This window comes from Anomaloglossus baeobatrachus, chromosome 4 (assembly GCF_048569485.1).
Source record: "Anomaloglossus baeobatrachus isolate aAnoBae1 chromosome 4, aAnoBae1.hap1, whole genome shotgun sequence".
NCBI classification, from domain to species: Eukaryota; Metazoa; Chordata; class Amphibia; order Anura; family Aromobatidae; genus Anomaloglossus; species Anomaloglossus baeobatrachus.
This window is the reverse complement of record NC_134356.1, coordinates 532,689,539-532,716,798: the sequence shown is the minus strand read 5'-3', so window position 1 is coordinate 532,716,798 and position 27,260 is coordinate 532,689,539. Positions and strand designations below refer to the sequence as shown.

Below are 27,260 nucleotides of genomic sequence, written 5' to 3'. Positions count from 1 at the left end.
AAAAGTTGAGGACCCACCCGAAACTCTGGGAAGTCTCCAGCGCCATGTTCAGGCTGTGTTGGCATGCCTCTTAAAAGAGTGCCTTGACAAGTAGATGGTCTAAGTAAGGGATCACAGGGTGACCCTGAGAGTGCGGGAGTGGTCCCACTGCTGCCATGAACTTGGTGAAAACCCGTGGGGCTGTCGCCAGACCGAAGGGTAGGGCTACGAACCGAAGATGCTCGTCTTCAATAACGAATCGTAGCAAACGCCGGTGCTCTGGAGCAATCGGCACGTGGAGATAAGCATCCTGATGTCTATTGATGCTAGGAAATCTCCTTGAGACATTGAGGCAATGACGGAGCGGAGGGATTCCATCCGGAACCGCCTGGTTTTCACGTGCTTGTTGAGCAGTTTAAGGTCCAGAACGGAACGGAAGGAGTCGTCCTATTTTGTCACCCCGACCAGATCGGAGTAAAAAGTGTCTCTTGTTCCTGAGGAGGAACCGGGATTACGACTCCTACTGCCTGCAGAAGAGCCTCGGCTCGGCCGGTGAGGAAGTTTTTGCGACAAACTGTCTCTCACCCACCGGCCATTGACCTGTGGCAGTTAAATGTCGCTAAAGCGGGGGAGTCTGCCACCGACCGCGGACGCGGAGAGAGAGGGCTGAAAGACATGAGGAAACCGCCTTGGTAGCGGTTCCTCCGGCTGCCTTCTCCGGGCGTGATTGAGCCCGCCAGGAACCTGCGCCCCTCTGAGCCTTTTGAGTCCTGTTGGACGAGGGCAATTGGGACGTGCCCGAGCCTGGGAAGGACCGCAACCTCGACTGTCCCTTCTCCTGATGGGTCTTGTTTGATAGCTGGGGTAAGGAAGAATCCGTACCCTTGGACAGTTGAATGATTTAATCCAACCGCTCACGAAACAGTCTGTCACCAGATAAAGGCAATCTGGTTAAGCACTTTTGTGGAAGCAGCATCTGCTCCAATCCCTTAACACTAGGAGCGTAACAACACGGAGTTGGCGGACGCCACTGACGTACGGCTCATAGAGTCCAGGACAGCATAAACAGCTTGAGTCGCAATGCCGACATTGCGAGGTGAAGGACGCTACTGCGGCCAAGATGTACATGTGACCGCGTCCCTCTGCGCAATACTAGCTGAAATAGCTTGGAGTGCCTCTATGGCTGCGAATGCCGGGGCAACCGACCCGCCGATAGGGCTATCTGTCTGTCAATGGCATCTTTAAGTGAAGTCCCATCTTCCACTGCAACTATAGATCTAGCCGCAAGCCTGGAGATTGGGGGATCCACCCTTGGAGCGCCTGAGCACGTCAGGGGGGAAGAGACAACGCGTATCTTCAATACGGTTGGAGAAACGCTTATCGGGATAAGCGTGGTGTTCCTGGACTGCTTCTCTGGAGTCAGAGTGACCAGAAAAGTACTCAATATACGCTTGAGATACCGAAATAGGGATTTCTTCTGCTGTGAAGCTGACCCCTCCACTGGAGGAGTTGAGGGAGAAATACCCAACCTTCCATTGATGGACGCTATAAGATTATTCACTATAGCGTCACCATCCGGTGTATCCGGATTGAGAGCGGTCTCAGGATCAGAGTCCTGAACAGCTACGTCTGCCTCATCATACAGAGAGTACTGTGATGAAGTCGAGGGCCGTTCTTAGGGAGCTCGCTTAGGCCGTCTGGGACTGTCGTCCGTGTCAGAGCCTGCACCCTGGGATGCATGGGACCCTCCTGGAGCCATGATTTGTTTCGAAATCAGGGTGGCCAGGGGCATTGAATCAACATTGCCCAAGGTCTGTCTGGACTGCAAAGTCTGTAAGATGTTAGTCATAGCCACAGACAATATATCAGCGGAAACTGCAACTCCGTCCCTGTCCCTGGACAGGGATCACAGGTGGTTCTTTTGGCCACCTGTAGCAGAGACCCCGTTGAGTAATTGCACACACTGGGGGTCCTGGAACAGTCGCATGCAGTACAAGCAGCATAGAAAGCCTGTGCCTTGGCACCCATGCTTTTTTTTTGCTGTTGCTGTCTAGCCATCTAGGAGCATTAGCCAAGAATAGCGACCGTACAGTGCAATGTATAGCATACAAGCATGAAGTACAATAAACACTTCAGCACATGCAGTACAAGGAGCATAGAAAGCCTGTGCCTTGGCACCTTTGCTTTTCTGCTGCCGTTGTCTAGTTATTCAGGAGCATTAGCCAGGAAAAGCGACATACAGTGAATGTATAGCATACAAGCATGAAAATAACCACTGCAGCACATGCAATCCAAGCAGCATTGAAAGCTTGTGCCTTAGCACCCTTGCTTTTCTGCTGCTGTTGTCTAGTCATCAAGGAGCATTAGCCAAGAATAGCGACATGCAGTGAATGTACAAACATGAAAATAAACTCTGCAGTACATGCAATCCAAGCAGCATTGAAAGCTTGTGCCTTAGCACCATTGCTGTTTGCTGCCGCTGTCTAGCCATCTAGGCGGGTAGACAGCCAAGAATAGCCCTTACAGTGCAATGTAAAGCATACAAGCATAAAGGACACATGACACTGCAGCACATGCAAGACAAGCAGCATATAGAGTCTGTGCTTTAGCACCCCTGATCTTTTGCTGCTGTTTCTAGGTCTGCATCCTGAATAGCGACCGTACAAAAGTACAACAGGACACTTCGGCATTAGTGGGTCAGCACTTTAGTTGCCGCTTACCGCCCGCACAAAAGCGGGTGTGTGGCGCCGGAATCCTGTGCTGGTAGCTAAGTGTCTCCGTTTTCCCGCTCTGCGTGCCGGAATGGCTGCCGGCGTCCAGAGGAGAGGGGCGGGCCGAGGGCGTGCCCGAGACAAGAGCGGGAACCCGGCGCCCACTGTGTCTAGTAAAGGGGGCTGGAGAATGCAAATAAGGCTCCAGCCCTCGGCGCTGCTATAGAACAGCGTCTCTCCCTGTCCCTGAGTGACAGGGTGGGGGCGGGAACGAAGCGGCGCTAGGCCGCAAAAGCCGGGGACTAAAGTTAGAAGCGCCGCCGCCGTAAAAGCGCGGTCGGCGCGTCCCCGGCGCACTACAAGTCGCAGCTGCGCCGCCGCTCCAGGGGCGGTCGGCGCGGCGGTCCCCACACGTAAAGTCCCCCAGTAATCTGCAGGGACTATAAGCCCAGCGCACAGCGCTACAGTCCCCCGGCGCACTAGCACACCCAGCAAGCCTGGAGTGTGCGTGGCCTGCCATACGGGGACACAGAGTACCTGAAAGTTGCAGGGCCTTGTCCCTGAACGGCACTCCCGCTCCACATCCAGCAGGTTCTATGGGTCTGTGGATGGAGCCCGGCCTCGGGGCTTGGTGGCCGGAAAGATCCCACTTCCTCAGAGCCCCTCAGGGGGATGGGGAAGGAAAACAGCATGTGGGCTCCAGCCTCCGTACCAGCAATAGGTACCTCAACCTTACAAACCGCAAGTGGGGTGAGAAGGGAGCATGCTGGGGGCCCTAGTATGGGCCCTCTTTTCTTCCATCCGATATAGTCAGCAGCTACTGCTGACTAAACAGTGGAGCTTATGCATGGATGTCTGACCTCCTTCGCACAAAGCAGAAAACTGGTGAGCCAGTGATCCCACTGGGGGTGTATAGCCAGAAGGGGAGGGGCCTTACACTTTTTAGTGTAATTGCTTTGTGTGGCCTCCGGAGGCAGTGCTATACACCCAATCGTCTGGGTCTCCCAATGGAGCGCCGAAGAAATAAATAAATATATAGCCATAACAATGAACTACCCAAAGTAACATTACAAAGTGTACAGCAATTGAATATGGCCTCCAAGAAGAGTTGCTCACCTGCCGGCTTCCCCACCTTCCCTTCAGGCTTGTCTGATGACCTTCTCTTTGCCTGTGAGTTTTTTTCAGCAGGGGCACTTTCTGGAGGCAACTTCTGAGCTTTAGAATTTAATCTGGCAGCATTTAACATTTGCAGCGCACGAGGCATGGACTTCATCTTCTGTCTCACAGGAGTACAAGGAAGACCTGAAAAAGTAAAAAGAAATCAACTCCTGCTCCTACAATGGTCAGGATCCTGGATGAATTCTAACAGGTGGTGGGAATCCAGATCTGCAAGATTACAGAGGTATCTGCCCAAGAATTAAAACTGTATTCCTATGTTGCACATTTAGGACATCCTCACAGAATGCCAAACATGTGACAGATGCCGGCCCCGCAGCCTTACTGTAGAGGTGGGACTTTCACCTATTGGACAATAACGGCACAGACTTTGAATTTACCATAAGGCTATGTGCCTACGGGGAAAGGGACCTGCGGATATATCCACAGGACTTTCCACAGGAGCTCCCAGAAAACAGCAGCACAACTTTGTTTTAATGCTGCGGTTGTATTGCGGAATGTCCTGCGGATGTGCTGCGGGCATTCTGCATTGAGGATACAGTACCAAGGCTTCAGCACTGCATCCTCAATGCAGAACAAGTGCTGGAGTGATCGGTGAGTTTACCTCACTTTCCGGCCGTGTCTATCTGCACTATGCAGGGGAAGGTGGGTGGGCCTGAACTAGCTCCGGCTGTCACATGACCGGAGCTCATGCAGGCCACGCCCACCTCCTGCTTCCTGCTCCTGGCTCCACCGTGCTCCCCTGCACTGGAGGATGTGACTCCTGTGTCTATCAAGGCAGGTAAGTATAGGATCGTGCGGAAAAATCCGCAGGAATAATTGACATGCTGCAGATTTTTCCGCAGGGAAATCTGCATTACTTCCACTGCGGAAAAAAAACGCAGCATGGGCACAGCAGTTCCAAAATGCCATAGAAATGGCTGGGAACTCGCTGTACTGCGGATTGAGAAATCCGCGGAATTTATACAAATAAATTGTGGAAAATTCAACTAATTTTCCGCAGCGTGGGCCCATAGCCTAATGGTATGTGAACAAATTCAGTATTTGCTATAGTAATTCCTGTACCATTTTTTTCATCTTTAGGCAAGAGAAAAGCTGTGTAAAATAGGCACATTTGATGTGTTTTTTTTTTGGTTGCAGATTTTTTTTTCCCCACTCATTAGTACAGATCAAATATGCAGCAAAACTACAGAGAATGGACGGGCTGCAGATTTAATATGCAAGGAAAAGATAAGCAACATGTGTGAGACTTCAGGAATCTCATTCACTTTGCAGGCACTAGGAAATCTTTTGTAACAAATCTGCGCAGCAAAAAACACACAAAGCAGCTACAATGTGGGCACAGACCCCTAATGTAGAAGATGGGAGAACCCCTCCTTATCAAGATAACATTTAGCACAAACATGTAAAATAAGCTCAGCATATTGCCATAGGTCTGACTCCACCAAGCCCCATCTGCTGGGTGAAATCATGCATCAAGTGCCAGCAGTCCAAAGAAGTGTGGCCAAGCTTACGCTTCTTTTGGTGATCCCCCTGTAGTGTAGTGATGGACTCATCAGTTTTCTTCTGGTAGAGCTCAGATAGGTAATGGGTCATTTCTTGATCACTTTTCTGATCATCTTCATCGAAAGATGCTGCATTTATCAATCTGCAAGTAAAAAAAAATGTTTTGTGTTTCCCAAAAATTGTAAACATTTAGGGACAAATTTACCAAAGTTATCCAACTTTTAGACAGTGCAAGCAGACTAGACAAGTATGATGCCAGATGATAACATGGCACAGTGAGTGGCGAGCGTTTCAGTACACACAGTAGCGGAATAGTTAGGCTGATTAGGACACCACCACCGCTCACCATCCTGATGGAGTCCTCAAAATTTTGGAGAACCTCACAGATGTCAGACATCCATGCCCACTCAGCAGTTAGGTGCGGAGGCTGATTGGAAGTCCAACGGACATGTTGGAACTGGTAATCAACTACTGCCCTCTGCTGCTCACTAAGCTTTGCCAACATGTGTAATGTGGAGTTCCAGCATGTGGCCAGGTCGCAATTAAAAGCGCAGCTGCAGCACTGCCAGACCGGCAGCAGTGGTAGGTGACTTTCTGAAATGGGCTCAGAAGCACCCATAAGCCCTTATAGTCAGCATTCTAGAATACTGTATACAAGTGCCACCACTCTGTACAGCATGAAATACATCTTTTATAATACTCACCTGCGGAGCAGTCGGGTCTGAAAGGAGTCACGGGCATGGCGCTTATCTTCCTTCCATCGCCAACCTCCTTCCCAGCTCTGTGTTGATGACGCGCCCTACGTCATCCACACAGACCTCCATTGCACTTTTCTCTGCTCTACCCTGTAATGCACAGGAGTGGGGAAAGGTCAAAGATCGCCAGTGCACTAAAATACTTTGATCTGCCGTCAGCAGGGCAAATAAAAGTACACATGTGGAGGAGTGGAGGGCCTCTGTGTGGATGACGTAAGATGTGTCATCCACACAGAGTTGGTAAGAAGGATGGAGAAGGGAAAGAAAAGAGGAGGAACCTGACCGACACCAGTGATGCCCATTGGACCCGACCGCCATGCAGGTGAGTATCATGAAAGTTGTTTATTACGTTATACAGAACGGCCTGGGCACTTTTACAGCATTCTAGAATTATGTATATAAGAGCTTACTGGTGGTGGCTGCAGCTTATAAGGGACGAAATCTGGTGACAGGTTCCCTTTAAACTGACCTAATGGCAACTGTATCTCATCATCCACCTCTGGAAACATTATTTGCAGTTCCACCGTTTACGGATCAGATTAATTGATTTCATATTTTGATAGATTGGGCTTTTCTGAATGCAGCGATACCAAGGTGTGTATGATTTTTTTTAACCCCTTTAATTTTCAATGTGGTGAGATGGGGGGTGATTTTGATCTTATGTTTTTTTGTTTTAAAACCTTTTTTTTTAATTTTACTAGTCACCCTGGGAGACTATAAGGATCAGCAGTCTGATCGCTCATTCATTTCTGTTGATCACAGCTACACAGCTGTGATCACCAGAAATACTCACCTTGTTACAAGCAGCACTAGGCTGGGTGAAACAGGAAGCGAGTCATGTGAGCTACAGGAGTCCATCACATGAGCCTGTGCTACCATTGGCTCACAGTGATCACATCACAGCGCCGCCGATTAGGTGAGTGAAGATTTATCCTTCAGGAATTAATTCGCTGTCACATTTTGAAGAGCAATTTAAGGGTTTAACAGGCATAAGTGGATCACGCTTCCACCTGTGCCTGTGAGGCACACATGTCAGCTGTTCAAATCAGCAGACATGTACGCGGATCACCGGCTAACAACTATATGGGCTTAGGACGTACAGTTATCGCCCTATGGTCGTTAAGGGGTTAATCTTGCAGCAGGTATTGAAATGCACTAACACACGGGTCCTTTCTCCAAAAGTAGCACTCCCTACGCTTTCTCTGGATCAAGTGCATCTAAGATCTCGGCAGTGGGTCTTCTATAGACCCGATGATGCAATATGGCCAGCTAATCACAGTTATGCCAGTAGCAAAGATGGCTACGGCATTACCATGATTGGGGAAGCAATCACAGCATGTTTAGTGGTTGAAAATCAGGCAACAAACACGCGTGGCTGGGGACTTGAATCCCGCGAGGGCGAGGACTAAAATTCTCATTTAGTAACGAATATCTCGAATCCCGTACTATTCGTGCGAGTAACGACTAGTGCCGAGTATATTCACTCATCAGTAATTGTAGTGTTGACAGTTTGTTCTTACACCACACTGAACTATAGTGTGTTAATATATTAACTATAGTGTATTATTGTGTTTAAGGTTAAATCCATCGAGTTCAACCCATGACGCTAACCTAACATGTTTATCTAGAGGAGGGCAAAAAAACCCCCAAAAAACCAATGAGGCAGATCATAAGCTCCACTATGGAGGGGAAGAAAAAAAAAAAAAAAAAAAAAAAAAAAAAAAGTGTTCCCAACTCCACAAATAATCACACAAGTTCCCTGGATCAACCGCCCCATGACAATCTATTGTACTAACCAGTAATATATTTTTCAGGAAAGGTATCCAGGTTTCTCAAATTTGAAATGTAACAACCATTACAGCATTATGTGGCAGAGAGTGGTATAGTCTCACTGCTCTTACAGTAAAGAATCTGCATCAGTGATTAGGATTAAACTTCCTTTCTTCTAACCACAGTGGATGCCTCCTTATCCCTGTTGCAGGCCTAGGTGTAAAAAGATTAGAGAGCTCTGTACTGTCCCCTCATACAATTTGTACATTGTGATTAGATGCCCCCTAAGCCTTCTTTTTTCCAAACCGAATAACCCTAAGTTTAATAACCTGTCTTGGTACTGCATGCCAGTATTCCTTTAATAACCTTTGTTGCCCTTCTCTGCACCCGCTCTAGCTCAGCTATGTCCTTCTTATACACGGAGACCACAATTGTACACAGTATTCTACCTAGTGAATTGTTATAGGGGTAAAACAATGTTCTTCTCATGATCATCTATGCCTTTTATAATGCATCCCATTATTTTATTACTCTTTTGCAGCAGCTGCCAGACAAGTCAGTAGAATAGTTTTCCATCCACCCAAGTCTTTAGCATTGACGCATAAATTCATCAGTTTTAAAAAATGGATCATTTAGACTCTGAGGCAAATACTATTCTCATTAAATTTACAGATCACACTGAACCCATATAAGTCAGTGGCTAATGTTTTATCAGGATGAATAAATGATATATATACTTTAAACATTGGTTTTCTAGGTATCATTCCCATTACTATATTATGATGGTTATTCTTGTTCTACAGATCTTAAATAAAGTTAATGTTTGAATACAAAAAAGGTTAAAGAAGTTGTCCAGTTACCAAAACTGATTTTTTTCTGATAAATCTTGCTAATATGTGCCCGCTCAACACATCTATTATGTTTTTTCAGCAAAATTACCTTTTATTGTGCACTAGCAGCACATGCTCATTGCTGGCTCCAGCTCTGATGGGGTTAATCTCTCCTCTGACTTCCTGTGTTCAGTTCCTACAAGTCCCAGAATTCTTTGTGGCTCTAGGGCGGTGTCTGGCTTATCTAACACACACCCACTGTGTCTAATACACCCAGTCTGCTCCCCACCCCAAACCCTCCCTCCCTGCCTCTTCCCTGTGGATGCACTGAGATCAATCATAGAGACAGCAGCAGCTCTACACAGCCAGGGGAAGAACACAGCCAGGGGAAGAAAGTGTGTGTGCGCGTATATACAGTGTATGTGTGTATATACAGTGTGTGTGCGTATATACAGTGTGTGTGTGTATATACAGTGTGTGTGTGTGTATATACAGTGTGTGTGTGTATATATAAAGTGTGTATGTGTATATATAAAGTGTGTATGTGTATATATAAAGTGTGTATGTGTGTGTGTGTGTGTGTGTGTGTGTGTATGTCATACTCACCTGTCTGCAGGGTCCCGGTGCCATGCCTGCTTCCAGCCCCTGTCTCGGTAACGCCGCTCTGGCTGTGTGCAGTCTCCCCGGGGCATGTACGAAGCTTGCAGGACCTGGCGGTGGATCACCTGATGCATCAGCTGATCGATTCTCGTGGTGTCGCCGGCTTTTTCGCGCCCGGCCGGCTATCAGCTGATCCTGCCGTCAGGGGACTTCATCCCTGATTACCGGCAGCTCCTGCAGTGATGGGCCAGGATCAGACTCCGCTGCAGGAGCTGCCGGTAATCAGCACAGACGTGAGTATTTATTTTTTTTGCACCGATGCATCAGCTGATTGTATAATCGGCTTTTATACAATCAGCTGATGTGTCATGTGATTCACGTAGTTTAACCTGACACATCATCTGATCGCTTTGCCTTCCAGCAAACCGATCAGATGATATTGGATTCTGATTGGACGGCGCGGGACCCTAACCCAGGATTACTGCGGAGGGGGGTTTATTTCAATAAAGATGGAGTCACTAATTGTGTTGTGTTTTATTTCTAATAAAAATATTTTTCTGTGTGTTGTGTTTTTTTTTTTATCATTACTAGAAATTCATGGTGGCCATGTCTAATATTGGCGTGACACCATGAATTTCGGGCTTAGGACTAGCTGATAATATACAGCTAGCCCTAACTCCATTATTACCCAGCTAGCCACCCGGCATCAGGGCAGCTGGAAGAGTTGGATACAGCGCCAGAAGATGGCGCTTCTATGAAAGCGCCATTTTCTGGGGTGGCTGCGGACTGCAATTCGCAGTGGGGGTGCCCAGAAAGCTTGGGCACCCTTCACTGTGGATTCCAATCCCCAGCTGCCTAGTTGTACCCGGCTGGACACTAAAATTAGGCTAAGCTCACGTCATTTTTTTTTAAAATTATTTCATGAAATTCATGAAATTCTTGGAAAAGAGAGCGAGGGAGGGGGGGGGGGGGAGAAGAGCGAGGGAGGGGGGGGGGGGAGAAGAGCGAGGGAGGGGGGGGAGAAGAGCGAGCGAGGGGGGGGGGGGAGAAGAGCGAGGGAGGGGGGGGAGAAGAGCGAGCGAGGGGGGGGGAGAAGAGCGAGCGAGGGGGGGGGAGAAGAGCGAGCGAGGGGGGGGAGAAGAGCGAGCGAGGGGGGGAGAAGAGCGAGCGAGGGGGGGAGAAGAGAGAGAGAGGGGGGGAGAAGAGAGAGAGAGGGGGGGGAGAAGAGAGAGAGAGAGAGAGGGGGGGAGAAGAGAGAGAGAGGGGGGAGAAGAGAGAGAGAGAGGGGGGGAGAAGAGAGAGAGAGAGAGGGGGGGAGAAGAGAGAGAGAGGGGGGGGGGGAGAAGAGAGAGAGAGGAGGGGGGAGAAGAGAGAGAGAGAGAGAGGGGGGGAGAAGAGAGAGAGAGGGGGGAGAAGAGAGAGAGAGAGGGGGGGAGAAGAGAGAGAGAGAGAGGGGGGGAGAAGAGAGAGAGAGGAGGGGGGAGAAGAGAGAGAGAGGAGGGGGGAGAAGAGAGAGAGGGGGGAGAAGAGAGAGAGGGGGGAGAAGAGAGAGAGGGGGGAGAAGAGAGAGAGGGGGGGGAGAAGAGAGAGAGGGGGGGGGAGAAGAGAGAGGGGGGGGGAAGAGAGAGAGAGGGGGGGGAGAAGAGCGAGCGAGGGGGGGAGAAGAGAGAGAGAGGGGGGGAGAAGAGAGAGAGAGGGGGGGGAGAAGAGAGAGAGAGAGAGAGGGGGGGGGAAGAGAGAGAGAGAGAGAGGGGGGAGAAGAGAGAGAGAGGGGGGAGAAGAGAGAGAGAGGGGGGAGAAGAGAGAGAGAGGGGGGAGAAGAGAGAGAGAGGGGGGAGAAGAGAGAGAGAGGGGGGAGAAGAGAGAGAGAGGGGGGAGAAGAGAGAGAGAGGGGGGAGAAGAGAGAGAGAGGGGGGAGAAGAGAGAGAGAGGGGGGAGAAGAGAGAGAGAGGGGGGGAGAAGAGAGAGAGAGGGGGGAGAAGAGAGAGAGAGGGGGGAGAAGAGAGAGAGGGTGGAGAAGAGAGAGAGAGGGGGAGAAGAGAGAGAGGGTGGAGAAGAGAGAGAGAGGGGGGAGAAGAGAGAGAGAGGGTGGAGAAGAGAGAGAGAGGGGGGAGAAGAGAGAGAGATGGGGGAGAAGAGAGAGAGGGGGGGAGAAGAGAGAGAGAGGGGGGAGAAGAGAGAGAGAGGGGGGAGAAGAGAGAGAGAGGGGGGAGAAGAGAGAGAGAGGGGGGAGAAGAGAGAGAGAGGGGGGAGAAGAGAGAGAGAGGGGGGAGAAGAGAGAGAGAGGGGGGAGAAGAGAGAGAGAGGGGGGAGAAGAGAGAGAGAGGGGGGAGAAGAGAGAGAGAGGGGGGAGAAGAGAGAGAGGGTGGAGAAGAGAGAGAGAGGGGGAGAAGAGAGAGAGGGTGGAGAAGAGAGAGAGAGGGGGGAGAAGAGAGAGAGAGGGTGGAGAAGAGAGAGAGAGGGGGGAGAAGAGAGAGAGATGGGGGAGAAGAGAGAGAGAGGGGGGAGAAGAGAGAGAGGGGGGGAGAAGAGAGAGGGGGAGAAGAGAGAGGGGGGAGAAGAGAGAGAGAGGGGGGAGAAGAGAGAGAGAGGGGGGAGAAGAGAGAGAGGGGGGGAGAAGAGAGAGAGGGGGGGAGAAGAGAGAGGGGGAGAAGAGAGAGGGGGGAGAAGAGAGAGAGAGGGGGGAGAAGAGAGAGAGAGGGGGGAGAAGAGAGAGAGAGGGGGGAGAAGAGAGAGAGGGGGAGAAGAGAGAGGGGGGAGAAGAGAGAGAGAGGGGGAGAAGAGAGAGAGGGGGAGAAGAGAGAGGGGGGAGAAGAGAGAGAGAGGGGGGAGAAGAGAGAGGGGGAGAAGAGAGAGAGGGGGGGAGAAGAGAGAGGGGGGGAGAAGAGAGAGGGGGGAGAAGAGAGAGGGGGGAGAAGAGAGAGGGGGAGAAGAGAGAGAGGGGGGAGAAGAGAGAGGGGGGGAGAGAGAGGGGGGGAAGAGAGAGGGGGGGGAAGAGAGAGAGGGGGGGAAGAGAGAGAGGGGGGGAGAAGAGAGAGGGGGGGGGAGAAGAGAGTGGGGAAAGAAGAGGGGGGGGGCAGAGGTGCTCTGTCACCAACTGTCTCCACTCTGTGACTTGTGGTGCAGGTGACAGAGTGCAGACAGTTGGTCCCATGCAGCAGGACAGATGGCAGAGCACAGCGGTGACATGCCTGTCAGTGTCTTGCTGCTGGGAGGAGCAGATGATCACACTGCCCGACACCGGCCGCTCTCCTGACATCGCAACAGAGCGGGCGGGTGGGACAGTGTGATCACATACTTACATGCAGGGGGGGATTCAGCTGAAGAAACCCCCCCCCCCCTGTACTGCACACTGGCGCCCCGTGCCTCACCATCTGCAGGACGCTTAGCCGGCTCCACACTGACGTCCTCCGGATCCTCCCCTCGATACTGGGCTGTGCCGTGCGGTAGTCACCGCCCACAGCCCTGTCGCTCAATCTGAGTGGCGCCGGCATCCTGTGACGTACCAGTCTTGTTTGAGAGCCCGGAAATGCCGGGACGTCAGAGGATGCCGGCGGCCACAGCTCCAGGGGGTCATGTGACAGGCACTGAGCGTGCAGCATAGCGCCGCTCAGTGCCAGAAATGGAAATACAAGCCAATGGAGAAAATACCTAGAATTGTAAGTAGAACTTCGACAGAAAATAAAAAAAATGGGTGAACCACCCCTTTAATGATAACACAGATTTGTGAATGTAGCCTTAGGCATGGGAAGGAAGCGAGAGTTGGGGGACCCATGCCCATGACTAGTCTGCTTAGATTCCTCGCAATGCCATGCATTTCGTAATACAATACAGATATTTGTAAAAATGGAGCAGTGTTAGTTATACTGCCCACAGTTCAGGAAGCCAACAAAACAAAAAAAAACAAACCAAAAAAAACAAACACCTGGCTTAATTTTCATTGTAACAGATGTAAAGCTTTAATTAAGTCCTCTGCCCCCGTCTAAGGCTAAGTTCACACATCCTGTGTTTTGCATCAGTCACAATCCGTCGCCTTGGGGAATTACGGTATCCTGCAAAATATTTTGCAGGAATCCTGTATTTCCCCATAGACTTCTATTAGCGACGGATTGCGACTGATGACCCTGCGTTGCATCCGCTGCGTCGCGGTCCGTCGTTTTTGACTGACCGCCGAGCGGGGAGCAACGCAGAATGTAACGTTTTTCGGGCCGTCAAAATTAACGCGCCGCGCAGGAATCCGTCGCCATCCGTCAAGCTTGTAATGCATGTCTATGGTGCTGGATTCCGTCGTAATCCGTCTTACAACGGAATCCAGCGCAGGATTCCGTCATGCTCTACTGAGCATGCCCAGCATGCTTGGCACGCCCACTGGGCTGTCCCAAACACAGACGGATCATGACTGATCCGTCAAAAAACGGACGCACAGCGGATGTAACGGACGCAACTGATCCGTTTTTTCACAGGATTCCTGTGAAAGGAATCCTGTGAAAAACACATCAGTTGCATCAGTTGACATCTTGAAAATGACTGATCCGTTGCTGACGGACCTGACGGATTGAAAACACAGGATGTGTGAACTTAGCCTTATACTCACCTTCAGGTGGCTTCACTTTCCATCACCGCCGCTCCTATCCGCTCCTGTGATTTGTGACCTGTCAGCAGCTCCAATATTTCATAGAGCGACACTGAGATCACAACTCCGTGCAAGTCTATGGGAGCCTCATTCTGGACCTCAGAGATGCATTAGGAGTTTTTAACGCAAGGTCTGACTTTTGGCCAGTCAGTAGTTACAGTCCTAAGATGACGCTAAAAAAGGCGAAGCCACCGGAGGTTGAGTATAAGACTTGGGTCAATAGACTTAGATTTAAAGTGCCTTCCAATGCTGAAAAAAAAAAAAAACAAACCCTCGAGTGGCGCTTTAATAGAAAGTAATATATAGTATTTAAGACCACCACCAAAACTCCAGTAACCAATGGCATGCTCTTTTCTAAAAGACCAATTAATGCAGGAAATGTCTTCTCAAAGGTTTCACTGTGAAAAGGAATTTCCATATCTTAATAGTTCTGGTGTGTCGATTTATCCAATGGCCATTTCCAGCAATAACACTCTGAACTTCAGTTGTCCTGTGGACAAGGCATGATCAGATGAGAACATTTTGGCAAGCTCAAGGCTCTCCTACTAGACTGGTATGAGTCAGCTTATGGTCAGTCCTGCAATCTGGAAACTGTGCTTACACCAGTTACCTGTTAGTTCCCCATTATGCTATGCGTTGCCTAAAGCGGGCTTTACACGCAACGACATCGCTAATGAGATGTCGTTGGGGGTCACAGAATTCGTGACGCACATCCGACCTAGTTAGCAACGTCGTTGAGTGTGAAACGCAGGAATGACCGTTAACGATCAAAATTACTCACCTAATCGTTGATCGTTGACACGTCGTTCCTTTCCCGATTATCGTTGCTGTTGCAGGACGCAGGTTGTTCGTCGTTCCTGCGGCAGCACACATCGCTACGTGTGACACACCAGGAACGAGGAACAACATCGTACCTGCGGCCGCCCGCAATGAGGAAGGAAGGAGGTGGGCGGGATGTTCAGCCCGCTCATCTCCGCTTTTATTGGGCGGCCGCTTAGTGACGTCGCTGTGACGCTAAATGAACCTCCCCCTTAGAAATGAGGCGGTTCGCCGGCCACAGCAATGTCGCTAGGCAGGTATGTGTGAAGGGTGTTAGTGAATTTGTACGCCATGGGCAGCGATTTGCCCATGACGCACAAACGACGGGGGCGGGTGCTTTCACCAGCGACATCGGTAGCGATGTCGCTGCGTGTAAAGCAGCCTTAAGAGTACTCTCTTGTATAGTAAAACTGAACGCTGAACTGACTGGTAAGCAGATGCTAAAATAACTTACTAAAATAAACATAACAGAGAAATCTAGAAAGCAATCCTACATAAGTAGCACGGGCTATAGGGATGATTAAGCACAGATTACTAATAGTCACATTGTCAGAGGGTACACAGGGATGGGAAAAAAATAGACTGAGTGTGGTAGTTTTCTTACCTGAAAGATTCCATGAGATTACTGCTGGCACCAGACATCCCACATAGCGGGTACCATCTTTCAAAAACACAGGATCCCCAGTGCCTACTTTGGGACAGTTCCTGATTAATCCAGTCTGGCATTAAGACTTCTGAAGAACAGTGAGAATTGCATGAATGTTAGATCTGATAACGAGATACAGATACAATTGTCTCACTCTTTTAAACATGGGATCTTCTGTGTGTTGATGATTTTGTGTGAAGTTCATATCCACACAGGCATATGCTCATCATACATGAACTCTGCACATCTTAAATTCTTCAGAAGGTAGTGTGCTTTATGTACTTTTTTTATTTAAATAAAAACTTGTGCTTTTGTGCAAATGAATGAATTTGCTTAAGAGAATATAGTGCTGTCTGGCATTTTCACAATGTGCCTGGTGTCTGCTTTCAGGAAACATTTAATGTTGCTATACTGGAGTATCTCAAGAAAAATAACCTTATGATAGAGTATCAACATGGGTTTATGAGGGATCGATCCTGTCAAACTAATTTGATCAGCTTCTATGAAGAGGTAAGTTCAAGCCTGGACCAGGGAAATGCAGTGGATGTTGTGTATATGGACTTTTCAAAAGCTTTTGATACGGTGCCACACAAAAGGTTGGTACATAAAATGAGAATAATGGGGATAGGGGAAAATATGTGTAACTGGGTTAAAAACTGGCTCAGTGATAGGAAACAAAGGGTGGTTATTAATGGTACGTACTCGGACTGGGTCTCAGTTCATAGTGGGGTACCACAGGGGTCAGTATTGGGCCCGCTTCTTTTCAACATATTTATAAATGACCTTGTTGGGGGCATGCGGAGTAGAATTTCAATATTTGCAGATGATACTAAACTCTGCAGGGTAATCAATACAGAGGAGGATAATTTTATATTACAGGGAGATTTATGTAAATTGGAGGATTGGGCTGAGAAGTGGCAATTGAAGTTTAATGTAGATAAATGTAAGGTCATGCACTTGGGTAGAGGAAATAACATTTATGATTATGTACTTAATTGTAGAACACTGGGTAAAACAGACACAGAAAAAGACTTGGGTGTATGGGTGGATGGTAAACTTCACTTTAGTGGACAGTGTCAGGCAGCTGCTGCCAGGGCTAATAAAATAATGGGATGTATTAAAAGAGGTATAAGTGTTCATGAAAAAAATATAGTTCTACCTCTGTACAAGTCACTAGTGCGACCACACTTAGAATACTGTGTACAATTCTGGTCACCGATATATAAGAAGGACATAGCTGAACTGGAGAGGGTGCAAAGAAGAGCGACCAAGATTATTAGAGGAATGGGGGGGCTGCAATACGAAGACAGATTATTAAACTTGGGGTTATTTAGTCTGGAAAAACGAAGGCTTAGGGGAGATCTAATCACAATGTATAAATATATGAGGGGACAGTACAGAGACCTTTCCAAAGATCTATTTACACCTAGGCCTGCGACTGGAACACGGGGGCATCCGCTACGTCTTGAGAAAAGAAGGTTTAATCATAATCACAGACGAGGATTCTTTACTGTACGAGCAGTGAGACTATGGAACTCTCTGCCGCATGATGTTGTAATGAGTGATTCACTACTAACATTTAAGCAGAGCCTGGATGCCTTTCTTGAAAAATTTAATATAACCAGTTATGTATATTAGATTTTATGACAGGGTATTGATCCAGGGAACTAGTCTGATTGCCGGATGTGGAGTCAGGAAGGAAATTTTTTCCCCATTGGAACTTGTTTGCCACATTGGGGTTTTTTGCCTTCCTCTGGATCAACATGTAAGGCTACGGGTTGAACTAGATGGACTTAGAGTCTCCCTTCAACCTTAAAAACTATGATACTATGATACTATGATACTATGAATGTAATAATTCAAGTTTCATTTGTCCCAAAATCCATTGTGGAAAAAGGTTACTTTGTCTCCAAAATACTACAGAATTCGAGAATATTCACAAGGAGTTTGAGGAGTCTTTTGGAGTGTGTCTGCTCTCAAACCCTTAAAGTTTTCCACTACTAATGTGACTTCCTTACATTTGTCCTAACTATTCCCAACTAATATTTTCCTAATATACTCCTGCTACCTACTTTTCGGCACATATATATCTTTATTGATGTTTTGCTTTAATCCTTCTGGTCTGGAGACCGGAATCGGACCAACTATACAGGGCACGTCAGTGGTGGGAGCGCATATCCAGACTTCACTCTCCTCACAGCCTGCTTTACAGTGTGCTGCTTCCAGGCGATAAGCGCTGTGATGTGATGATCATTAGATCAAATATCACAGGGGCACGGTGATATACAAAAGGTATAAGCACTGCAAAGATATAAGCTGACAGGAGCAGGGTAGGTAGCAGAAGTATATTGGGAAAATGTTAGTTAAGAATAGTTAGGACCAATGAAAGGGGAAGGTCACATTAGCAGTGGAAAATCTTTAACTCTTTCTAGTCATTTCCACTCAAAACATAATTTTGATATTAATACGTTCAGACTTTTTAATTGTTTTAAATTATTTTTTAATTACCTTCAGGTTTTCAAAAACGACATGTATGTAAAAGACCATTCTTCAAGCATTTTCTGCTATGAAACTGCTCCATACTTAACAGAAGTCAATGGGAAGGCTACAAAATCACCACAAAGATGGATGGGTGTCTTTTTTGAACGTATTAGCAATTGCCTCAAAAACAAACTAGTTTTTTTATTTAGGATTTAATAAACTTCAATAAAAAAAAAAAAAGTTAGAAAATTGGCTACAAAAAAATGAAATGCTAACAAAATGTTTATATAGGAAGGAGCTGTGGAAAAGCAGTGCAATAAGGTCTTAACCGATCAACAAAATATTGAGAATTAGGTGCACTCACCTAAAGGGGTTGAGTCAGTCACAACTCCTGTAATCGCGTGTTAGCTGAAATGGAAGAGACGCAGCCCCGAAAGGTCAAGTAGAAAACAGTCGGAGCAGGAACCGGATATCTTGCTGAGCTATTCAACATTCAAACGAAGGGATGTAATTCATTCTATGTCTTTGACCCCTTAACGACCGCGGGCAGCAAAATTACGTCCTAGCGGTCATAACGTTACTGCCCGCGGTCTGCCGGCAGCAGCATGCTGAGATCGGTGCACATCTCAGCTGATTTTCACAGCTGAGATGTGTGCCTGCTCGGCACAAGCAGAATCGTTATCTGCTCGTGCCGTTTAAGCCCTTAAATGGCGCTGTCAAAATGTGACAGCGCCATTATAAGCGCGATCGCGGTAAACGTTTACTTACCGCTCGATACCGGAAATCACGTGACGTGATCACGTGACTTCCGGTAGTTGTCATGGTAGCACAGGGTCATGTGATGACTCCTGTACTACACATGAATTGCTTTCACTTTCACTGTGCCCGCGACCCAGTGAAAAAGAAAGTGAGTTTATCTGCTTTTTACAGCTGTGTAGCTGTGATCAGCAGATAGTGCAGAACGATCGGATTGCTTACGCTATAGCCCCCTAGGGGGGACTAGTAAAATAAAAAAAAAAGTTTTAAAAAATTAAAAAAAAACAAAAAACCTAAAAGTTCAAATACCCCCCCCTTCCGCCCCATTGAAAATTAACCCCTTCAGCCCCCAGCCTGTTTTCACCTTAAAGACCCGGCCAGTTTTTGCAATTTTGACCAGTGTCACTTTGACAGGTTATAACTCTGGAACACTTCAACGGATTCTGGCGATTCTGACATTGTTTTTTCGTGACATATTGTACTTCATGTCAGTGGTAAATTTAGGCCGATATGTTTTGCGTTTGTGAAAATTTCGGAAATTTGGCGAAAATTCTGCAATTTTCAAAATTTGAAATTTTATGCCCATAAATCTGAGAGATATGTCACACAAAATAGTTACTAAATAACATTTCCCACTTGTCTGCTTTACACCAGCGCAATTTTTGAAAGAAAAAAAAAAAAATTCCATTAGGAAGTTAGAAGGGTTTAAAGTTCATCAGCAATTTCTCATTTTTCCAACAAAATTTACAAAAAAATATTTTTTTTAGGTACATCACATCACATTTGGAGTGATTTGAGAAACCTAGGCGACAGAAAATACCCAAAAGTGACCCCATTCTAAAATCTGCACCCCTCACTCTGCTCAAAACCACATTCAAGAAGTTTATTAACCCTTTAGGAGGTTCACAGCAACCAAAGCAATGTAGAAGAAAAAAATGAAAATTTTACTTTAACACAAAAATGTTACTTTAGCCATAAAAATTAGTATTTTCACAAGGGTATCAGGAAAAATGCATCATAAAATGTATTGTGCATTTTCTCCTGAGTACGCAGATACCTCATATGTGGTGGAAATCAAATGTTTGGGCACACGGCAGGACTCGGAAGGCAAGGAGCGCCATTTGAATTTTTGAGTGCAAAATTAGCTGCACTCATTAGCGGACGCCATGTCGGGTTTGAAGACTCCCTGAGGTGCCTAAACAATGGAGCTCCCCCATAAGTGACCCCATTATGGAAACTAGAGCCCTCAAATATTTTTTCTAGATGTTTGATGCGCACTTTGAACCCCTGGGGGCTTCACAGAAGTTTATAACATTGAGCCGTGAAAAGAAAACATTTTTTTTTACTACAAAACTGTTGCTTCAACCAGGTAGCTTTTTTTATCACAAGGGTATCAGGAAAAAATGCACCATAAAATGTATTGTGCATTTTCTCCTGAGTACGCAGATACCCCATATGTGGTGGAAATCAAATGTTTGGGCACACAGCAGGACTCGGCAGGCAAGGAGCGCCATTTCACAGCAAAATTGGTTGGAATTATTAGCGGACCCCATGTTGCATTTGGAGACCCCCCTGAGGTGCCTAAACAATGGAGCTCCCCCACAATTGACCCCATTTTGGAAGCTAGACCCCTCATGGAATTGATCTAGCTGCTTAGTGAGCACTTTGAACCCCTGGAGGCTTCACAAACGTTTGTAATGTTCAGCCGTGAAAATATTTTATTCTTTTTTTTACCACAAAATTGTTTTTTCAAACAGGTAGCTTTTTGTCACAAGGGTATCAGGAAAAAAATGCACCATAAAATGTATTGTGCAATTTCTCCTGAGTACACAGGTACCTCATATGTGGTGGAAATCAATTTTTTGGGCGTATGGCGGAGCTCAGAAGAGAAGGCGCCCCATTTCACAGTAAAATTGATTGGAATTATTAGCAGACGCCATGTTGCATTTGGAGACCCCCTGAGGTGCCTAAACAATGGAGCTCCCCCACATGTGATCCCATTTTGGAAACTAGACCCCCCCATACAAAAAAATTAGTTTGGCGAAATAAAAAATACAGACATCAGTTAAAAATAAAAAAAAAAAAAAAAAATATGAGTGCCTGCCACTAAGACCAGTGCCAAACGTGAGAGCAATGCACGAGCCTCGCATCGCATCATCCACTCCAGTCTGGAAGCGAGCAACTGTGCTGGATAATGGCGATGCGAGAGGGCGGGGCGGCAGATGAGAAAGGGCGCAGCGGATGGAGGAGCGGCAGAGTATGGGAAAGGGCGCAGCGGATGGATGATGGAAAATGGCGCAGCGGATGGAGGAGCGGCAGAGGATGGGAAAGGGCGCAGCGGATGGATGTTGGGAAATGTCGCAGCGGGTGGAGGAGCGGCGGAGGATGGGGGGGAGGGAGGTGAGATGGGGATACCTACCTTACAGGATGGATCTAGGCAGAAGGATCACAGCACAAAACCAATTGAATGAATAGGTCCATAGTATCACAAGCCATGCATATGAACGGTCACCAAAAAAGACCACAAAAACAGCAAAAAGACCTTCATATTAAATAGTCATTGCACCTCTATCTATTAAATACTCAAAACCATGTTTCATTTTATAATGAAGTGCAAATTTATTCATGAATGTACAAAATTGATAAAAGGATAACAATCAAAACAGCACAAAGTGCACAGTAGTGTTTGTAGAGACATATTAAAAACAGGAAGGTGCGCCCGGAGGGTCCAGCCCAGAAAACATGATAATATAGAAAATTATTGACATGGTACAATGATCAACGACCAATGAATCAGATCACTTGGTTATACAAAGATCTCACAGCATGCTATAGATGTTCAGGGGACATGTAGTGTCAGTTATTTAAATGGATTGCCTGCAGTTTGTATTGTAGCAAGATTAACCATATATGGGCAGCAACCCACAAATAACATAAAGACAATCAGATCTTGATCATATGTCCACAGAAGTATTAGACAATATAACGCAGCCCTTGGCCTGACATGTATAAAAAACAACCCTCTTTGTACAATCAGAATTGCTTAATAATGGTGCCATATATGGCAAGGGAAATTTGCATGATTAGATGTATGCATGAAAATTTTAAACCTGCCAAGCCGGGATCCTGAATGGGATCACAGACTGTGTTGCTGGATCTAGTATCTTACCAAAGGGCTGGGGAGACCCTCAACATGCACACCTCCCTGCACCTCGACGCGTTTCGCTGCCGCTTCGTCGGGAGGTGCAGGGGTGATGTGGGTGGCTGATTATATACAGGCCAGTGTGTCCTACCGTCCTATAGTGGCGCGCCGCGGACGCCCGATGTCCATCACCCACGCTGCCCGGCGTCCCGGAAGTCAGACCGCGCATGCGCGCAAGCCGGACTCCCGATAGGACGCCGGGCAGAGGGGAGGAGGGAGGATCAGGGGGCCGTGCGCGCGCAGGACGGAGGCTATCAACCACATCTCAGAGTGGTGACACCCGATGTCCGTCATCCACGCCGGCCAGCGTCACCGAGGCCAGACCGCGCGTGCGCTCAGGTCAGACCTCAATTGTGGCTGTTCAGCTTTATTGTGCTGCCCTCTTTCTTTCCCCTTTCCAATATGGTGCTAATAACCTCCGTCCTTTGTGCGCATGATCCCCTGATTCTCCCTCCTCCTCTCTGCCCAGCGCCACAATTGAGGTCTGACCTGAGCGCACGCGCGGTCTGGCCTCGGTGACGCTGGCCGGTGTGGATGACGGACATCGGGTGTCACCACTCTGAGATGTGGTTGATAGCCTCCGTCCTGCGCGCGCACGGCCCCCTGATCCTCCCTCCTCCCCTCTGCCCGGCGTCCTATCGGGAGTCCGGCTTGCGCGGTCTGACTTCCGGGACGCCGGGCAGCGTGGGTGATGGACATCGGGCGTCCGCGGCGCGCCACTATAGGACGGTAGGACACACTGGCCTGTATATAATCAGCCACCCACATCACCCCTGCACCTCCCGACGAAGCGGCAGCGAAACGCGTCGAGGTGCAGGGAGGTGTGCATGTTGAGGGTCTCCCCAGCCCTTTGGTAAGATACTAGATCCAGCAACACAGTCTGTGATCCCATTCAGGATCCCGGCTTGGCAGGTTTAAAATTTTCATGCATACATCTAATCATGCAAATTTCCCTTGCCATATATGGCACCATTATTAAGCAATTCTGATTGTACAAAGAGGGTTGTTTTTTATACATGTCAGGCCAAGGGCTGCGTTATATTGTCTAATACTTCTGTGGACATATGATCAAGATCTGATTGTCTTTATGTTATTTGTGGGTTGCTGCCCATATATGGTTAATCTTGCTACAATACAAACTGCAGGCAATCCATTTAAATAACTGACACTACATGTCCCCTGAACATCTATAGCATGCTGTGAGATCTTTGTATAACCAATTGATCTGATTCATTGGTCGTTGATCATTGTACCATGTCAATAATTTTCTATCTTATCATGTTTTCTGGGCTGGACCCTCCGGGCGCACCTTCCTGTTTTTAATATGTCTCTACAAACACTACTGTGCACTTTGTGCTGTTTTGATTGTTATCCTTTTATCAATTTTGTACATTCATGAATAAATTTGCACTTCATTATAAAATGAAACATGGTTTTGAGTATTTAATAGATAGAGGTGCAATGACTATTTAATATGAAGGTCTTTTTGCTGTTTTTGTGGTCTTTTTTGGTGACCGTTCATATGCATGGCTTGTGATACTATGGACCTATTCATTCAATTGGTTTTGTTTTGTGTTCTTCTTGGGAATATAGGTCTAATTATGGATTACCGTGGTCGGGATACCAGCTGGGCAGCGCAGGTCTCAGACGTGTTTGGAGATGGCGGCGGCCAGTCTGGCTCTTCGCCCCCGGTTCAGCACCGTGAGTTGCAGGTCAAATTGAAAAATTTTCTCTTTAAGCGGACCAAATCCTGGTGGAATAGGGCATCACTGGAGCAGTACCTCTCTAAGGATATCATACCTAGGGGTCTGCGCATTCAGACATTTCCTGCCTTTGTCGTTGAAGATGATATATTTAAAAATAGGTGGGAGGAGGCCTGCAAGTTATGCTCCCGTACAATGTTGGAGCTCTTGATTGGCTTTGATAAAAAGAGAATTCAAGAATTAGAGAGCGAAATTGAAAAAATCAACAAAGAACTTAAGGAGAACATGTCTGAGGCTGCTTTGGCAGAATTTGATAGGGAACTCATTAAGGAATGTGAGGAATGGGAGACGGACATCAAACAGAAGAAGGCTCAAAAATTCAAACGTGACGTTGCTGACTATCAGAGTGGAAATGTCTTCAGATGGCATCATAACAAAATTTTGAGATCAGGATCCAACAGCCGCTCGAAGTCACAATCTAATACGGAGTCACTTTCCTCTGGGGAAGGATCATCACGACCCCGGCCCCCGTTTATTGGTCAAGGAGGACATGGTTTCTTCACACATAGGATGGAAACCAGATATTCCACCAAGAAAAAGCAACGCCAACATGCCAAAAAATCTTCTAACCCCACTGATACACTTAAGGTAATTAACCTTACTGATAAAATTCTTACAGATGATCAGATCAATGTTTTGCAGCTTGGTCTATCTTTTTCGCCGGTGGCTGACTTCGACGTCTTCACTGCCATTAAAGATTTAAATCTTTTTGGTCGAAAGCTTCTCTTCAAAAAATATTTTTTGAAAAAAGAGAGGAGTTTACATTCTGATCTGTCAATGGAAGAATTGGCGGCAGTGAGGACTTTGGAGTCGCTATTGGCGGAACAAGAGGATCAAAATATGGCTAATTTTCCATCGTTTATCAAAAAAAGATCCACTGCATTTCCTCCTTTGTCGACCTGTCCTGTGATTGATGCATTTACTAAGGTGGTAACACAGGAGCTTAGATGCTTACCTTGTAGACGCACACATGATAATCTCACGCACAATCAACGCCTGGCTCTTAAAGAACTGAAGAATATGGATGACGTGGTGATTAAACAATCGGACAAAGGCGGAAATGTAGTGGTTTGGGGCAAAGATAAATATGAAGTGGAAGCTTTTAGACAGCTGAATGACATCAATTGCTATACCAAATTAACAACAAACCCATTGAGGAGGTATCAAAGTGAACTTCATGATTTACTGTTTTTGGCATTTGAAAGAGGGGTTATACCCAAGTCTATCTTTGAGGGCCTGATTGTTGACCATCCGATCATACCTACCATAAATTTCTTGCCAAAAGTTCACAAAAATATAGTGTGTCCACCAGGAAGACCAATCGTTTCTGGCAATAATAGTCTATGTGAGCCTGCTTGCAGGTTCCTAGATTATTATTTGAAGCCATTGGTCAGCACCCTTCCCTCATACATTCAGGATTCAACTGAATTTTTGAATAGATTGGCGGGTATTATCTTTGAAACGGATGTAGTCATGGTAACTGCAGACGTTGAGTCGCTATATACATCCATATCTCATGATGATGGGGTTGAGGCGGTTGAGTTTTTCTTAAGAACTACGGCTCTGGATGTCCAACTGATTGATCTCCTCCTGCTTTTATTGAGATTTATTCTTTCTCATAATTTCTTTTTATTTAAGGACCGCTTCTATCTCCAAGAGAGAGGAGTTGCGATGGGGGCGTCTTGTGCGCCCTCATACGCAAACCTCTTTCTTGGACATTGGGAGCGGTCCATTTTATATCCAGATTCGGAGATGGGCGCAGTCCATATGTGGCTGCGCTACATCGACGATATTTTTTTGATTTGGCACGGGGAGATCAAACACTTGGACATCTTTATGCAACGACTCAACGGTAATACTAATAACATCAATCTTACTTATATCTGCAGTAATGATGAAATTGATTTCCTGGATGTGCGAGTTTTTAAAGGGAACGATGGACTTTTGTGCACAGATATTTTTCGCAAGAAAACAGCGGTGAACTCTCTTCTGAGTGCGAAATCTTCACACCCAAGTCAGGTGATTAACTCCATACCTGTTGGTCAATTTTTACGTGTGAAACGTGTCTGCTCCAGTGATGCATTGTTTGAACGACAGTCGGATGATTTGAAAAAAGGATTTGGTGCTCGTCACTATCACCACAAAGCCATACAGGATGGCTATACCAGGGCGAGGGATACCCCACGTAGTGAGTTGCTTAAAACTCGCACTAAGAAGGATGATGGTGATGTGGTTCGCTTCATTACCCCTTATCATGCGCAGTGGAGGGAAATGTCGGATATTATTAAAAAACATTGGTCAATCCTTCATACTGACAATGATCTATCTCAAATTTTGACTTCATCACCTGCGATTACACCTAAAAAGTCAAAAACCCTTAAAGATCAAATTGTGAGAAGTCATTATATTCCCGCTGTTGCAAAACCATTTGGGGCTAGTAAGGGCATAAGATGGGGTTCTCGACCATGTGGAGACTGTGGCGCCTGCCCGCAGATGGACCGTGCTTTGGAATTTTGGGACTCATCACAAAAAAACACATATAAAATCACTGACTTTATCAACTGCCGGACATCAGGGATCATCTATTGGGCAATATGCCCATGTGGTCTTGTGTATGTGGGGCTCACATCCCGTGAGTTCAGGGTGCGCATTCTTGAGCACCTTCGTGACATCCGGAATGCGGCCAAACTGCACAGACCAGAAGACATCTGCATCCTTAAGAATATCCCCAAGCATTTTAAAGAATGTCATAATTCTAACTGGCGACTGTTGAAGTTTAGGGGTATTGAGCAGGTCCATCTTGGGGCTAGGGGTGGTGACCTAAAAAATGCACTATTAAAAAGAGAAGCTCGTTGGATAACACTACTTGATACTACCAAACCTAAGGGTCTTAACGACTTGGTCAGTTACAGACCCTTTTTGACCTGATTTGACCTGTTGCTCTGCGGTGCTGCGCCATATGGGGTTGTAATTGCTGCTGGTTGTTCTGCCATCTGTTTTATATTTTTGTTTTTAATTATTTTTTAATTTTTTCCTTATCATATGATCTTTTAGATGTGGTGGGCTGTGTAGGCCGGACACTCAGGATGGATGAGATGGAAAAGAAGGAATAGAAGGGAAGCGGAATTGTTGTTTACACTTATGGACTTACAGCCATGTATGTGAACAGTACACCAAAACAAGAAATCTCATATCTTGAACTCATTATAATGTTGATGTGATGTTTATATATCTTTGCATGTATGTGGCTGTTCAGCTTTATTGTGCTGCCCTCTTTCTTTCCCCTTTCCAATATGGTGCTAATAACCTCCGTCCTTTGTGCGCATGATCCCCTGATTCTCCCTCCTCCTCTCTGCCCAGCGCCACAATTGAGGTCTGACCTGAGCGCACGCGCGGTCTGGCCTCGGTGACGCTGGCCGGCGTGGATGACGGACATCGGGTGTCACCACTCTGAGATGTGGTTGATAGCCTCCGTCCTGCGCGCGCACGGCCCCCTGATCCTCCCTCCTCCCCTCTGCCCGGCGTCCTATCGGGAGTCCGGCTTGCGCGCATGCGCGGTCTGACTTCCGGGACGCCGGGCAGCGTGGGTGATGGACATCGGGCGTCCGCGGCGCGCCACTATATATACACTGG

General features: G+C 47.0%; 1 protein-coding gene across 1 annotated transcript in view; it reads right to left on the bottom strand.

Annotated features, from left to right (window-relative positions):
- The window catches only part of TICRR (TOPBP1 interacting checkpoint and replication regulator), a 181,026-nt gene that overhangs the window by 92,429 nt on the left and 61,337 nt on the right, over positions 1 to 27,260 (bottom strand). The window contains exons 5-7 of the mRNA XM_075345941.1: positions 15,384 to 15,513; positions 5,381 to 5,514; positions 3,807 to 3,992 (exon numbers count right to left, since the gene is read on the bottom strand). Coding sequence (XP_075202056.1) covers positions 3,807 to 3,992; positions 5,381 to 5,514; positions 15,384 to 15,513 — 450 coding nt within the window. The remainder of the gene's footprint in view (positions 1 to 3,806; positions 3,993 to 5,380; positions 5,515 to 15,383; positions 15,514 to 27,260) is intronic.